Genomic DNA, 13,844 nt, shown 5'->3' with positions numbered 1-13,844 from the left:
ACAGTTTTTAAGTCAGAAGTTTTCTGAAAAACAAACAGCTGCGAAGGGCCAAGTGCTCCGCGGCGCAACAATAAGTGGTCTGAAATGAATTTTTTTTTTTTTTTTTTTTAAAACAAACAAGTATTTGGGTTCCAAACCTAAGATACTCATAATAATTATGGAATTAGCAACACATTAAAGTTAACTATTTAATTTAATCAAAAGCCTTTAACGGACCTAGCTCTATCATAAACGTTCAAAAAATGTCAGTTGGAGTCTTGTGCTCGACAAAAAAGTATAGATTTAGAAGTATAATTAATTAATTATATATGTATTTACGGTTAAAAAAAAAAAAGAATGAAATTCCATTGTTACTAGTCACCCCCTTTACATTATTGGAATATTCTCCTATAGCCCACCAATCCCCTACACATACAATCTTCCTTCAACTGTGTGTATATGAGAGAGATATCAGGGTCACAAATGCGCGTGTTCCATAAGCCATATACATTTTCTTCTTCGCCCTAAACACGTTCTTCACGAACCCTAATTAGATCTTCTTTTTCTTCACAAAACCCTCAATTTCACACACCATTTAACACAATTCACGCTTATTTAGATCTGAGCAAAGAAAGAGGACCTATAATTTCAGCAGGCCCTATGAAAAGATCATCATATCTTTCTTGAAATTTCTCTTCACATTGCATGATTACATACTGTTTCCTCCAACTTCCCAGGATTTCATCCATAGTTTAGCCGATCTGATCACCAATTCTACCATTACTGTCGTAGTGCATCACTACTCGAAGATTCGCTAGCTTATTTAGCTGTATCACTCGTTAATTATGTTAGATCTGGAATGAGCTAGCAAATTTGTCCTTTTATTATAGCAATCATCATATAGATAAGGATAGGTAGGTAGTTTTTGGTTACACTATATATATCAAGGAAATAATACACTATTATTAATGTATATGGCAATGCCATCGGGGAACGTGATAATTCCAGATAAAATGCAGTTTCCAACCGGCGGTGCGGTTGGGCCTGCCGCTGCCGGCGGGGTTGGGTGGTATCCAGACGAAAGAGATAGTTTCATTTCGTGGATGAGAGGGGAATTTGCTGCTGCCAATGCGATTATTGATTCCTTGTGTCACCATTTGAAGAGTGTTGGTGAACCAGGGGAGTACGATGGGGTTATAGGATCTATACAGCAGCGGAGATGTAATTGGAACCCTGTTCTTCATATGCAGCAATACTTTTCGGTGGCTGAGGTGTTTAACGCATTGCAACAGGTGACATGGAAGCGGCAACAGCAACAGCAACAGCAACATCGTGGTGGTGGGTTTTATGATCCGGTGAAGGTTGTGGGACAGGGAAAGGATTATAAGAGATCTGGTAGTGTTGCGTCTAGGCAAAACAGGGTTGAAATTGCTGTGAAAGATACTCAGAATTCTACTGTAGAATTCAATACTCCTGGAAATGTTGCAAATGGATCCGGAAATTTGATGGGGATTGAAGTTCCTAAATCAGATCACAAAGATGTTGCACTTGCAAAGTATAACGATGGTAAGAGATGAGCTGGATTACAATTCCTGCCTATTTTATATTGATGTTTCTATATCCAAAAAGTGTCACTTCTTCTACCCATTTCTTCTTTTATTATTCATATCTCCATTCTTGTTATTAATAGAATATTGGTTTGTGGACCAAAGCAATAGAATTTTAACGAGACACACATACAGTGGTCTTTTTCAGTTAGATATACGTTCTCTGTTTTTCTAAAAACATCTTGAACTATAATGATTCCACAAACGAAATTACTGTTTTGAAGTAAAAATTGGTTCCCAATTCGCAATTCCCATATGCATATTATGCCATAACCAAGAAATTAAGCAACATGAGATACTTCTGGAAAAAAAAACAGATTTTTCATAGATATCTTATGATCTTTACTTCTTACCTTAGTTAAGGTGACATCAGATAGCAGCATTAGTTATGAACTCATGTATACTGGAATTACTTCTAGATAGTAATGTATGCACTTCAAGGTATTATAAACTTTGAAAAATATTCAGTGAGAAAACTAGATAATTAATTACTTTTCCATTTTCTTGAAGCAGGTTTAAGCACAAAGCCTCAGGTAGACAACAATAGTAAGAGCCTGGAATCACTGTCAACTTTATCTGAGAGTTTAGAATCTGAGTCAAAGGAAGTCAACGAGAATCCAAACTCAAAAGGTACTTATGATAAATGATTACATACCATAATAATTATGTTTTAAACTGGTAACAAATGTTTTTTATTTTATATTTTTTTCTGATTTAGTATTTATCTTGTGAAGGATGTACTAATGAACATTTGGAGAAACCAAATATTATTGCAAAAACTATTATTGGCTCTGAGATACTCGATGGCAAAACGGTAATATTCTGTTTTCTTTTATTTGTTATTAAAAAAAAAGGAATTACTTTTTAAGTTTTTATTCAATGGGTGTTTATGTGTAGGTTAATGTGGTTGAAGGAATGAAATTATATGAAGATTTATTCGATGATTCTGGAGTTAAAAAAATGGTCAGTTTAGTAAATGATCTAAGAGCTGCAGGAAGAAGGGGACAATTTCAAGGCAAGATGATCATAATATTTGAAAATGACAAATTTGCCCTTTTTATACACTTTGATTTAAATAATTGTTGGAGATTTTTATAAACAGGAAATACATTTATTATCTCAAAAAGACCAATGAAAGGTCATGGAAGAGAGACAATTCAATTCGGTTTTCCCATTGTTGATGAAGAAACCATCACAGGAACTTCAAAAGGCAAGTTCATGTTTATAACGAAAATATTTTTCACATAAAAAATGTATTTTTTTATTTGACAAAAAACAAAATTAAATCTTTTTTCAGATCGAAAAATTGAACCGATTCCAAGTTTATTTCAAGATTTCATCGAACGATTAATGGCCACGCAAATTCTCACAGTGAAACCAGACTCCTGCATTATTGATATCTACAATGAGGTTCATAATTAGTAACAATTGGATCAAGTTTGTTTAAAATATTACAAAAATAGTCCCTGTGGTTTCTGATTTTTACCAAGTTTAGTCCAAAGTTGAAACCTTTTTCAGTTTTGATCCTTATGTCATGGGAAGCTTGAAATGAGGACCAAAATGGGAAAGGTTTAAAATTTGGAGTGAATATGATTAAAATGAGAAAGCATAGGGACCATTTTTGTAATTTGGGATATTATTATACCTTATTTAGTCCAAAGTTAAAACCTTTTTCATTTTTGGTCCTTATTTTGGTCACTGGAAGCATGGGAAAAGGTTACAAATTTGGAGTGAATATGATTAAAATGAGAAAGTATAGGGACCATTTTTGTAATTTAGGATATCATTTATACCTTATTTAGTCCAAAGATAAAATCTTTTTCAGTTTTGGTCCTTATTTTATCGATTTTGGTCACTGGAAGCTTGAAATGAGGACTAGAATGGGAAAATGTTACAAATTTGGAGTGAATATGGTTAAAATGAGAAAGCATAGGGACCATATTTGTAAATTGGGATATTTTTACTTTTTATGTAGGGTGATCATTCGCAGCCTCATATGTGGCCACAATGGTATGGAAGGCCTGTATGTGTTTTGCTGTTGACAGAATGTGAGATGACTTTTGGAAGAGTAATTGGAACAGATCATCATGGTGATTACAGAGGTTCCGTTAAGCTCTCTCTTGCTCCAGGGTAAATTTACGATTTCGTCCCTGTGCTAAACATTTTGAGGGTTGAGGGCAAAATGGTCATTTTTTACATATGTTGCAATGTTTTTTGCAGATCAATGCTTGTAATGGAAGGAAAATCTGCAGATTATGCTAAGCATGCAATACCCTCCATCCGAAAACAAAGAATACTTGTAACTTTGACCAAGTCAACACCAAAGCAGTGGGCCCCTCACCCTCACCCCCCAAAGCACCATGTCCAGGTGGCAACAACCCCGCCGCTCCCTCTCCCTGTCCCTGTCCGTCCAAATGGCATCCACCCCATTTTTGTTGCTCCGGCGATGGCTTTTCCGGCACCACCACCACCACCCATGGTTCTGCCGCCTCCATCTGCCACCACTGCAGGATGGGCGGCAGCAGCAGCGGCACCTCCTCTGAGACAGGTGGCTCCACCACGGTTACCGGTGCCGGGCACCGGAGTGTTCCTTCCTCCGGGAAAACATGATGATGAGAACAACAACAACTCCTCCACGTCACCAAAAGAGAAAGTGGATGAAAATGATGGAAAGACAGAAACATAATGATTTATGATGTAACCAAAGTTTAGAGAGAGAAAGAAAGAGAGAGAAATAGAGAAAGAGAGAGAAAGAGAGAAAGAGGAATTCCTCGTTAGGCTGAAAAGTACACAAACATGAACATGAACACCAACACCAACTCTTGATTTAGCTCAATTTACACGGAGTTGTTTTAGTTGTTAATTGTTATGCTTTTGTTTCAAGATTTGTGTCTTTTTTTTGTTATTGCTCATGATGAATGTTTGTTTAATCTTTACTTCATATCCCATGTGCCTTGACTAATTAAGAGAACATACTGATAAGTCACTCACGTTGATTGTAGACTTATGGAAGATGTCCTCTTTCTCTTTATATATATAGGATTTATCTTTCAAATTTTGTTTTCGTTATCAAATCATACATGCAAGCATATCAAAAGAAGGAGATAAATTTACAGTGATTTGTCCATGAATATAAGTGTACAATCTAAAGATCAATTCATCTATATCATCATGTCATAACATCAAACCAACTTCTCAAAGCCCTCAAACTTGGAATCCTAATTCAAAGATTTAAGCGAGACAGAGATGAAGATGATACCTAAGTTTTAATTATTGCAATTTAATAATCAAAGCGTTAATTTCACCTTCAAGATGTATGTATTATAATATGGGGATATATACAGTAAAGTCCCAATATTTTCATCGATTTGATAAGAAAGTCCTAAACTTTATTTTTTTGACAATAAAGTCCAAATTACCGGTAGTTTTTGACACTTTTACCCTTTTTACCCGGTTAGCCGGTAATTAGGACTTTTTTGTCAACAAAATAAAGTTTAGGACTTTCTTGTCAAATCGTCAATTAGGACTTTACTGTCAAAAAAATAAAGTTTAGGACTTTTTTGTCAAATCGTTGAAAATATTGAGACTTTAGTGTATATATAACTTTTTTTGGTTAGAAATTTAATGGTATGATACTCTTTAAGCATAAGAGTTATTTAAACCTTCTCTAATCAGCTAGATCATGTTGAAATCCTTTACGTTTGCTTCTTGTAAAATCGTTTTTTAATCTCAACAAACCGACATTGAAAAAAATTGAGATAATCAAGAAAGAAAGAAACAACCAGGGTTGTGTTGGTTTTTTGCAGTCTCAAAAATGGAGAAATTAGAAACCTAAAAAAACGAAATTGCCCTGGCTTTATTCAAACACAAACAACACATGCCTAGTCAAAAAGGTGTGAATGCGGAGAAGGGAAAGAAGGGCCATTTCGCTTTTTTCGGTTTCTTATTTCTCCATTTTTGGGGTTGCAAAAAGCCAACACAACCCTGGTTCTTTCTTTCTTTCTTTCTTGATTATCTCAATTTTTTTCAATGTCGGTTTGTTAAGATTAAAAAAACGATTTAACAAACGTTAAGAATTTCAATAGAATCTAGCAGATTAGTGAAGGTTTCAATAACTCTTATGCTTAAACAGTATCATACCATTAAATTTCTAACCAAAAAAATTATATATACATTAAAGTCCCAATATTTTCAACGATTTGACAAAAAAGTTCTAAACTTTATTTTTTTGACAGTAAAGTCCTAATTGACGATTTGACAAGAAAGTCATAAACTTTATTTTTTAGACAAAAAAAGTCCTAATTACCGGCTAACCGGGAAAAAGGGGTAAAAGTGTCAAAAACTACCGGTAATTTGGACTTTACTGTCAAAAAAATAAAGTTTAGGACTTTCTTATCAAATCGATGAAAATATTGGGACTTTACTGTATATATCCCTTATAATATGTGTGTGAAAATCGAACCTAGCAATGCTCCCAACACTTCTTGGAAAATTTTATGTCTAAAATATGCTTCTAACTTATTAAATCCCAGCCGTTCCAAAAAATAAAAATAAAAATAAAAACTTATTAAATCCTAAAGTCAAACTTCAATCAACACTCCTATGGTTCCGAACCAGTCTAAGGTTAATCTCGAAACAGTCTGGTCTTTTTCGGATCACTCTCAGAACGGTCCATTTTTTTTTCTGACTTGGAAGGTCTTGAGTCGGTCTCCTTCAGTCTCTTTTTGGTCCGGTTTCACGGTCTTTGTGTGCAACTTGTTAGGCCTATTTCGAGATTTCTTCTGTTCGGATTTGATATTTTTTTTCTCGAGTTTTTCATTAACAAATATGTGATTAACAACAAATGATACATTAAAATTTACTAAAAATGATACACTAAAATTTAATAAACGAAAAAAGAGAAAAATTGTGTAATGTGATTGAAAAATATGTAATTAACACAAAAATAATATTTATATAAACTTCAACTTCCGGTCCTTTTAGACCATTTGCGGAACGGTTTAGACTTTTATTAGGACCGGTTTCGAAACGGTCCATTCTTTTTTCAGATTGATCCCAAACAGATCTTGTTAGGCAGTTTCGATCTCGGTCTTTTTTTTCAGGACCAATCTTTTTGTTGATGTCTACTCGGGTGTATTAGATACGACGCTCTCACTTTGTCACACATGTTTTTTTTCTCATGGGCTACTCGAGCTACCTGGATTGTAGAAAAACCCTATGTTTGGGCCATCTATCTAAACTATTGTTATACTTGTTCAACATATAAAAACTTAAAGAAACTCCAGTGATCTATTCATTGAAAACTATGCAACAAGACTCAAAATTTTCCACGAGTTCGCAAGTTTATATTATTATTTTTATGGGATGGGATATTGTCATAAATATCTTTAAGTTTATTCATTTTTGTCTAAGACTGAATATTGTTATAAAAGCCTTTTACGTTTATTGATTTTTGTCTAAGTCTGATTTTATATGTATTAATGCCTGAAGTTTTGCAAAGTTTTGTTCATTTATGTTAATTTGAAACGTTGATGTGATGATAGTCTTTGTGTTCCTTTGAGGTGACAAGGGATGAACTTTTTTCTGCTGACATGGTAAGCCACGTCAGCATGTTCCTCTGATTAAAAAAAAATAACAACGTTTAGAGGGAGAACTAAGAGTCGGCATGTATTAAACCCATGACCACTTGCTAAGAAAGCAACCACTTTATCACTAAGCCAGAAAGATTTTCATGTTGAATATTAATATATATTATGTATAATCCCTCAATGCTTTAAATGATATTATTTTTATTATTATTATGAAGATTTTAAACGTTGTTGTTGTTGTTGTGAAGACTTTTGAGTTAAACAAAAAAGTTTGTCAAATATTCGAGTCTTTTTTGGAAAAAAATTGGTTTTTTACTTTGATGTTTCCTTGAATCTAATTTCATGAAATTTACATGATTTTTTTAATACCTTTCCAAATTTAAGCTATCTAGCTACTCATTCAAACAATCTTTTTGGTACAATACCCTATTCGTTATTAAATTCCGAAAGCACTTCTTCACTTATCTTAAGAAACAATTCACTCATTGGTTCAATCGATCTAAACTCCTCATCAATGATAAACCTTATGTTCCTTGATTTAGTTGATAACAAATCTCTAGGCGCCATTCCTGATAATCTTTCCGGCTGCCCAAAATTAAAAATGATCGATCTTGGTGGGAACAATCTCACTGGACAAATCCCAAAAACCTTCAAAAGATCGGAATCTTTATCTTATCTTTCACTCTCAATGTGCAACTTGAACAACCTCTCTGTTTCCTAAATGTTCTTCAACATTGCCCGAATCTAACCACCTCTCATTTGACTCCAATCTCGAATTCAAATCGCTCACCACCTAAATATGCCAACTCAACAAAAATATATCAACTCATCTGCTCACTTGAAAGAGCCAGTTACCTCAAGGTGAGATTTGAACAAAATATATAATTTATTGGTATTTTTTATACAAAAACCTTAGTTGAATGATGTTTTTTTGATCAAACCAAACTCTAGTGGTGTTTTTGGAACGATTTTGAAACATAGTTATCCTTATAAATCATTTTTTCTTTTTTGAAAATAAAAAATGTAGGTTTATATAGAAAAAATCCTAATATGTAAGGTATTTTAAAATGCAGCCCTTTTATATACATGAAACATATGATAAGCATTGCTAAAGATATTAAAACCTAGGTTTCTAAATATTAATTTTTTCTAAAGATTATCACTTTCAATTTCATATATTCAAGAATACAACAAAAACATTTAGTAAACAAATATTTACATCCCATTTTCAAATATTATAACGTTTTATCCAACTAACAAATTTTGAAAATAAAATATTGTAAAAATTAGGTATACTTTTTATGCTATATATATCATATTCAAAGACAACCCGTTAGGTGGACTATATATTACGTATCCCACATAACATAATGCATCAGATCCATTATACTTATTATAGAAGACAAAGACATGTGACCTTACATACACATTAAATAATTGCATACATAAAGCATCAATTACTAGCTTGGTCATTTGATCATACACTAGATTACTATTGTTGTACATGTGTACATAATCTCACATCTCGCTATTTTACGAATCCTTGAGTGTGTACTTAGAGGTACTCCACTCGTGTAGGATTTCACCAAACACATCATAGAAAGCGACATCGATTTCATCTTCAGTAATTCGTAGTGTCATAAAACCCTGACCATCATAATAGAACTTCAACTCGTTAGGGTTCCATTGGTTGATATCACCTCGCCATGCCTTTGACCCACCTCCACTTGTTAGAAATTGAAGTTGACTACACATAGTAATAAACATCAGTTTTTCGTATTTTACTGAATCTTGAAAAGGGAAAAAATAACACGACAATTACCTGTTTGGACTACTAATTTGTTGTAAGCAATGATCATGCCCGTTTATGTAAAGATCTACTTCCTTTTCCTTCATAAGATTTCGACATAACCAAGAATCAGTTAAAACTATACTATTATCAATGGTTTGTAACATCTATCATACTTGTAAAAGTTCTATATATGTTTATACCTTTAAGTTAATTTGTAGTTGTTTTTATAAAAAAAATATGTTTGGAACATGTAACAAAATATGTACCTCAAGGATGGGCAAAAGTTGATCCACGAGTTCTTGGGTGTTTCCATGATGACCAGCACTGAAAATTGTATGATGGCCAATCACAATTTTCCACGTGGCACTTGATTCTTCGAGTGCCATTTCAACCTCCTATATATTCAACAAAAGTGAAATGAAATTTATTGTTTATTTAATTAAAGTTTATGAATTAGTACATCGATCTTTTTAAATATTGACATATTAAATATGCAAATAAACTTCGGAATATTTATGATAAAGATCGATATAATCTTTGTACCTTTAAAACATTTGATAGATATTCTTCACGAGGAAGAATACCTCTCCAATCATAATCATGATCTTCTTCTGTAAAATATTTATCTTGAAATGGTGTTGTATCCACGAAGAAAAATTCCACAATTCCTGAATAAAAAACAAAATTATACATTGACATAGATATAATCATATAAATAAAATATCTCTATAAGAATTTAAACACGTGAACATTATTATATATCACTTTCATAAATTAAATAAAAATAGGATATTTACATAAAAAATCCTATATTTTGTTTTTTTCTTTTTTCGGATTAAATTTCATTATTTTTTTCTTAAAAAACTGCATATTTTTCCCCCTTTTCTATTGGCCCTTACATTTTCTATTTTTCGGATTAACCTAATTTTTTTTTTATTAAAAACATTCACAATTTTTGTGTAAAACTAAAAGATTGTAATAAATCTATTAAAATAGCCAAACAAAAATAAAATATAAACTTTGTTTACAAATAAAAAAATAAAATAAAATACCTGAATTGACAATAAAGGACCTAAGACAAAGCCATTTGCTATCCCTTTGTTTAAGGGCAGGGCTCAATTGTGCAAAGACATTGCCCCTATAGTCATGATTCCCCAACACTACAAAATAAAACATAAAACCATTATATATTTATATTATACAATAACTTTATCTTTTTACTATTTTCTCTATTTAATATCATAGCAAACGAAATTACCTGAATACCATTGTTTTTGTAAGCTCTTTGCTGTATATATTTTAGTAAATGACTCAACAAACAAAGGATCGTTATCGTCTGTTAATCCATCATCGTAAAAGTTGTCACCGGTTGATACGATGAAGTCCACATTCATTTTCTCTCCCATTTTCCCCATCTAAAATGTAACAAAAATACATGTTATAATATAAGTGCTTGTTAAATGTGTAGATTATGATATAATATTGTAAAAAACAGAAGATAATATGGACAAAAATACATGCTGTAGAAGAAAATATCATGATACACGTTTTAATATTAAAATTATATATGGATATTTACAAAACTGACCATACGATTGTGGCAAATTAAAATAATCAAGGACCCCATTTCTTTGAGTTTACCGAAATTACCATCATATCAGAAAAAATTACATTTGAAAACAAAGTAAAAAAGAAAAGTAAGGAACCATATAAAAGTCGGGATTAAATTCGTTAAAAAAATTAAAAAAGATAGACCAAAACTCCAAAAATGGGTAAAAGATAAGGTGACAATAGAATCTATTTAAGTATTTATTATGTTTTAAGTTATAAGCTTACAAAGTTGATGTGGTACAGCTGGATTTGTCACTATTTCAACTAAATCGATATAAATACTAATTAATTTTGAAAACTCACATTTAAGAAATTGTGTATAGCTTTTATATTCCCTCACTTCTTTTATACGAGACATCCTATATTGAATAAAAAATAAATAATGTTGTATGTTTTTTTTTCTAAAAAAAGAAAAAACTTGAATTTTTCTGTCCTCGAAAATGCGTGGCTTTTAGGTCTTACAAAAAAAACCCGTTCTCACATAAACTGCAACACACACATACATGATACATATAAAGAATTGGATTATTTAATTTAATTCTAAATGACCATGTCATATTTTTTGTGGATATCATTTCACATTAAGTATAAGAGAAATTAAATTACACTTAATGACAGCATTAACGGTATAATTTTCAACATGTACGTGGTTTTAGTCATGTGTAGTGGGGTCATGACAAATTTAAGAATAAAAGAAAGCATATTCTTTGACGATCGATGTATTGTTTTTATTACAAGGAATATGCCTTTTATCAATAACGAACATTCCTTCGAACTTTGCAATATGGTATCTGACATCTAATGATACAGAAACTCAGATGTAAATTTGATCAGATATTTTTTTGTAACATCATTTATTCCCATATATATTCTAATAAACATACTAAAATATATGTCAACAATAAACAATACAAAGTCTCATTTGAATGTAGTTAATTAAGGCACCCTTATATAATCGAAGATAGAAAAACTGTTTTTGTTTATAAAAGGTTTTATTTTAAGTTGATTCGTACATAATAATTTTTTTTATATACAATAATTTGTGTTTTAAAGTATTATATTTATATAAATTGTTATGTATAAAAAAAATATGATATGAATCACTCTAATTAATACGGAACAATCAATCTCAGTTAAACAAACATACCTAATTTAGGAGATAGTATTATATGGAAGTAAATTCATAATTTGATTGATTGTAGCAAGAAAATTATATGCTCAATATTCATGGGCTGTCTAAAAAATATAATATATGTTGGTTAAATTTTGGGCCAAATTACTTTTTTTTTTATTAGGTATTAATAACTTTATTTTGGTCAAGAATATAAAATTGTTCTTCTATCCTTCTTAAGAGAGAATATATAATTATATATAATGTTTATCAAACTATATTCAAATCAAACAATATAAACGCAATCTGTTAATGCTTAATATAGAAGAGATAAATCATAATATATCGGAAGGGGGTGATCATTTTTCATCTTTTATCTTTTATATATTAGCTTTTATTATCAAGATAAAGTATACATGAAATATTAAATCAAACATGATACTTTTTAAAGGGATTAAAAAATAGATCCTTGAAATCACGTTTTTTCCTTTTAATATTAATACGAAAAATAAGTATCATTATAAAATACCCATTAATTGTTATTCTAAAGTTGTGTTAATAAACATGCAGTTTTGATTGTCATCTTCAAAAAGAAATATCAAATTTTTATAATGCAATTTGAGGGGGTTGAACCGTTGAAGAGTATACACGTTTTAATATGGAAACTATGTACAAGATATCATGTTTTTCCAAGTGTTTTTCTTATCTTTAACTTCTTCTTTTTTGTAACTTATCATGTAATTTTCTAAATAAGTAACGTATAAAGGAAAAATACCTGAAAAGCGACGTCGGATTGATTGTATAGTCCTCTCCTTCCCCAATCACCAACCACCAAAATGTCGAGAGACCCATCTGCTTTTGTTGGCCGGTGATCAAATCTTTGAAGCTCTGCCACCACGTTGACGGTGGCAACCACGGTGTAAACCACCAGAAGAATGGTGGTGGTCTTGTTGTTTAAAGCCATGTTCAGTTTCCAAGTTTGCGTGATTGTGATGGGAAGAATTATTGGAGAGGGGGGTTTCCGATTTTATATGGTGGTGGTGGTGTTGTGATGAAGGGGAAAAGACATGTTTCCATATATATTACTTTCGTTATTGATAAGAAAACTTAAAGTACACGTTTTATCCCTAGATATATTGCTAATTGATGGTGTTAGTCCCTCAAAAAGTTCTTATCTAGGCTTTTGTCCTTTCAAGGATCAACAAATACAACGTCAAAGTACTTTAAGGATAATTCCTATTTTATTTTATTATATTACTTTTGTTTTTTTATTATAAATTTGATTTTATGTAATGCTACTATACTAGGGTGTCGAATGGGTAAAATTTTCGGGTTTCGGGTACAACAGGTCGGGTAGAACGGGTATTTCCTTAAGAAAATAATACCCGATACCCGACCTATATTGTAATTCGGGTTTTCGGGTTTCGGGTATTCGGGTTTGAGGTCGGGTCGGGTAATAATCGGGTATACCCGAAAATTTTTTAAATGACACTTATTGATAATTTTTTTTACATGTTGGTTGGTTTAATAAAGAATCGGGTAGGAAAATACTCGATATAATTAACAACTACATATATAATAACAATACAAATCATTACAATATGTTATGTACTTTTTTAATTTCATTCCGTGTGATAGTGAGAAACTGAGAATTGTGATGACGGTTCAGGACTTCAGTTTCAGCGTCGTATTCCCTTTGCAAGTTTGCATCGACTATCGAGCCGTCGTTCATAAGAAGGAAACGAAGGGTTTTGTTTTATTTGAAGTGTGAGTACGTGACTGCATTGTATATTTGGTATTATTTAAAAAACGAATTCGGGTATACCCGGAAATAAAAATTCATATCTAAAACCCGACCTATATTATTATCGGGTTAACTTATTACCCGAATGTTCATACCCGTTACCCGTTCTACCCGAATTCGGAACGGGTCGGGTGGGTAGAACGGGTTTCGGGTTTTTTGACAGGCCTATACTATACTAGTGGGGCGTAAGCGTCGATAAACCTAAATTCATGAAGAAAATTTAATAGTATAGCTGATGGATGTGAATGTGTTTTTTACGAAAAACTTAAGGAGCGTAACGAACTTTCGATTTTGTTCACATTTAGTCACTAAATTTTTTTTCGTTATCTATTTGCCACTAAACTATTAAAAG

At 31.8% G+C, this 13,844-nt stretch overlaps 2 protein-coding genes across 2 annotated transcripts; one reads left to right on the top strand and one right to left on the bottom strand.

Annotated features, from left to right (window-relative positions):
- Window positions 1–422: 422 nt before the first annotated feature.
- Window positions 423–4,469, top strand: LOC111904407 (RNA demethylase ALKBH10B). Its single transcript, XM_023900180.2, has 8 exons — window positions 423–1,545; window positions 2,100–2,216; window positions 2,321–2,400; window positions 2,484–2,601; window positions 2,689–2,796; window positions 2,884–2,996; window positions 3,562–3,716; window positions 3,807–4,469. The coding sequence occupies exons 1-8, from the start codon at window positions 948–950 to the stop codon at window positions 4,270–4,272; spliced, it is 1,755 nt and encodes a 584-aa protein (XP_023755948.1). The 5' UTR covers window positions 423–947; the 3' UTR covers window positions 4,273–4,469.
- A 4,068-nt stretch (window positions 4,470–8,537) lies between these two features.
- On the bottom strand, window positions 8,538–12,751 carry LOC111904408 (purple acid phosphatase 8). Its single transcript, XM_023900181.3, has 7 exons — window positions 12,464–12,751; window positions 10,225–10,381; window positions 10,019–10,126; window positions 9,510–9,634; window positions 9,233–9,361; window positions 8,997–9,064; window positions 8,538–8,921 (listed from the first exon to the last, which is right to left on the bottom strand). The coding sequence occupies exons 1-7, from the start codon at window positions 12,650–12,652 to the stop codon at window positions 8,708–8,710; spliced, it is 990 nt and encodes a 329-aa protein (XP_023755949.1). The 5' UTR covers window positions 12,653–12,751; the 3' UTR covers window positions 8,538–8,707.
- Between the last annotated feature and the right edge of the window lie 1,093 nt (window positions 12,752–13,844).

This window comes from Lactuca sativa, chromosome 8 (assembly GCF_002870075.4).
Source record: "Lactuca sativa cultivar Salinas chromosome 8, Lsat_Salinas_v11, whole genome shotgun sequence".
NCBI lineage: Eukaryota > Viridiplantae > Streptophyta > Magnoliopsida > Asterales > Asteraceae > Lactuca > Lactuca sativa.
This window is presented reverse-complemented; position numbering and strand designations above follow the sequence as displayed.